Source organism: Cynocephalus volans, chromosome 6 (assembly GCF_027409185.1).
Source record: "Cynocephalus volans isolate mCynVol1 chromosome 6, mCynVol1.pri, whole genome shotgun sequence".
In the NCBI taxonomy this organism is placed as follows: Eukaryota; Metazoa; Chordata; class Mammalia; order Dermoptera; family Cynocephalidae; genus Cynocephalus; species Cynocephalus volans.
In genome coordinates this window covers 40,819,364-40,821,863 of record NC_084465.1, presented here as the reverse complement: position 1 = coordinate 40,821,863, position 2,500 = coordinate 40,819,364, and the positions used below count along the sequence as shown (strand labels likewise).

The 2,500-nt window shown below is 42.1% G+C and overlaps 1 protein-coding gene across 1 annotated transcript in view; it reads left to right on the top strand.

Annotated features, from left to right (window-relative positions):
• Positions 1 to 2,500, top strand: part of FOXP2 (forkhead box P2) — a 256,065-nt gene that overhangs the window by 224,020 nt on the left and 29,545 nt on the right. The window contains exons 12-14 of the mRNA XM_063100811.1: positions 577 to 778; positions 1,864 to 1,940; positions 2,080 to 2,181. Of these exons, the coding sequence (XP_062956881.1) occupies positions 577 to 778; positions 1,864 to 1,940; positions 2,080 to 2,181 (381 nt within the window). The remainder of the gene's footprint in view (positions 1 to 576; positions 779 to 1,863; positions 1,941 to 2,079; positions 2,182 to 2,500) is intronic.

The following is a 2,500-nucleotide window of genomic DNA, read 5'->3' as shown; positions in this document are numbered from 1 at the left end:
TCCGGCTAATTTGCAATTAAGACAATTTTGTTTGAATATGTAGTAATGTCATTACCATTCCACCAAATTAGCAAGGAGACTAAAGGTCAGTGTAAAATTTTCCAGCTGGCTGGAGCCTCTCAGCCGAGATTTGGGACTATGGGAAAAAAAAAATTCTGGCAGCAACAGAATAGCAACTTACTTTAAGTCCTGTTGGTTGAAAACATTGCATCCTTGTTATTGCTGTTGTTGTTGAGTCACTGGGGGCTAGACCTGTTTAACAACAGGAGCAGTCAATAATCAGCAACTGGCTTTTATTTTAAGGAAATATACTTTCCCTGAATTCTGGTAGGACCAGAAGGAGTTAGTCCTAAGTAACATTGCAGCAGATTATTAGATAACCTCTAACAGCATCCTCTAATTAGAGTTCTTATGATACAATTTCATCCTGTAATTAGTTGAGATTGGCTGCTTCCTTTTGCAGCTTATTAGTGGCAACACAGCTGTAGAAGTGAATCCACTCTCATTTGTCAAACCTTTTTAAGTCTTTTTCTCTTGTCTCTACCTTTTTCCTGCCCTTCTCTTGGGCCTTTGCAGCTAAATCTGGTGTCTAGTGTCACCATGTCGAAGAACATGTTGGAGACATCCCCACAGAGCTTACCTCAAACCCCTACCACACCAACGGCCCCAGTCACCCCGATTACCCAGGGACCCTCAGTAATCACCCCAGCCAGTGTGCCCAATGTGGGAGCCATACGAAGGCGACATTCAGACAAATACAACATTCCCATGTCATCAGGTAGGATATGAATGCTCAGTAGAGCTCTTTTACTTTGGGAGAGGAAAACTGTAGCTGAAGCAAACTGTACATGAGCCATTCCAGAGCACATGGAAACTCAAGTCATGATTTATGGAGTGATAATTGTTTTATTCCTGGTAAATGTGGATAGGGGCGATTGCCTAAGCACATCATGATGAATTCTTCCGAATGGTTGTTCAGGAAAGAAAGCTCTCCCCATTAGAGACATTGAGAGAAGTGTTGTCAGGATAGCCCGCATTATCGCCTCAGTTCAATGAGAGGCTTTGATGGCGGAGGGAAGACCACAGCAATCCAACATCTGTGAGTAATGCTGTAGGAGAAGAGCCATTTAAAGGGGCATATATGAAGCACCGTTGCTTTATGCAAGACAGTTCCGGCTTTACATGAGCCAGGCTTTATCAAGGTGCTACCTAGATAAAATCCTGTCGCAGCTCCTAACGCCTGTAGGCTACTTTGCTCAAGAAGCATTGTGAGAGGCAAAGTTTGCATGGAACAAAAATGTACCTTCTCTCCCTCTCTTACCCTTGTCCTGCACCCCGCACCCTCACCCCGGGGCATCTGGATAATCACAGTCACACACTGTAACCATTATGATTAGCCCAGAGCCCCCTTTTTAGAAAAAGTGAAGTTATTTTCAACATGGGCGCTCGCGTGGGGGTCGTGTTTCCTTTGTTCCATGGCCACAGATGCCGAGAGATGACCCTGTTGTACTTCAAGAAGTATCAGATGAGAAAAACAAAGATTTTAGCAGGGGGCAAAAAGTCCATGTAAGAACATGCCTAAACACCCGCTTAAAAGAGGACCTGGCTGTTGGAGAAAATCCTCAGGCCAGCTGGTCGCACCGTTGCTGAAGTACCAGGAACGACTAGGGGACGCTTCGTTTGCACTGCACGTCAGAAATGGCCTTTTCCATATAATTCAATTCCACTGTCATGCTTTGTGCTTTCACTAGTCGGTGGCTTTCTCACTGAATCGCTTTACCAAGGCTAGGGGAAAATATGAAAAATCAATTACATGTAATGTGAAGTATTAGCAGAATTAACACCTAGTTTTTGTTTTTATAGAGATTGCCCCAAACTACGAATTTTATAAAAATGCAGATGTCAGACCTCCATTTACTTATGCAACTCTCATAAGGCAGGTAAGTAGCAGGAAAATTAACTTTGCTTGATTAAATTAAAATTCATTAATGCTTAAAGTAAGGCTTGGATGAGAAAGTGTCATCTAGTCTAGTTAGTAAACCATTATTTTATGTCACTATGTATCTTGTCTCATTTCAGGCTATCATGGAGTCATCTGACAGGCAGTTAACACTTAATGAAATTTACAGCTGGTTTACACGGACATTTGCTTACTTCAGGCGTAATGCAGCAACTTGGAAGGTAACTACTTCTCCAGCAGTTTTAAGATGCCTAGCACAGTTCCTTACAGACAGCACAAGGAACATTTATTTACATGACATAAGCAGATTAGTATCTGCTTCCCCTCTTTTTAACCTGCCTCTTGAATGGAATGAATTCCCTCTCTCAAAATGACAAGTGAAAGAATAATTTTGCCTCTGATATAGTTTTCTAATTTGGTGCAATTAATAGCTGAGGCTTGGCAGAGAAACGAGGGCCTGACACACTAATTACAGTGTGAGCACTCAATCATCAACACCTTTGTTAGTCGCACGATATTACTTTTTCTCTTGCATATTAT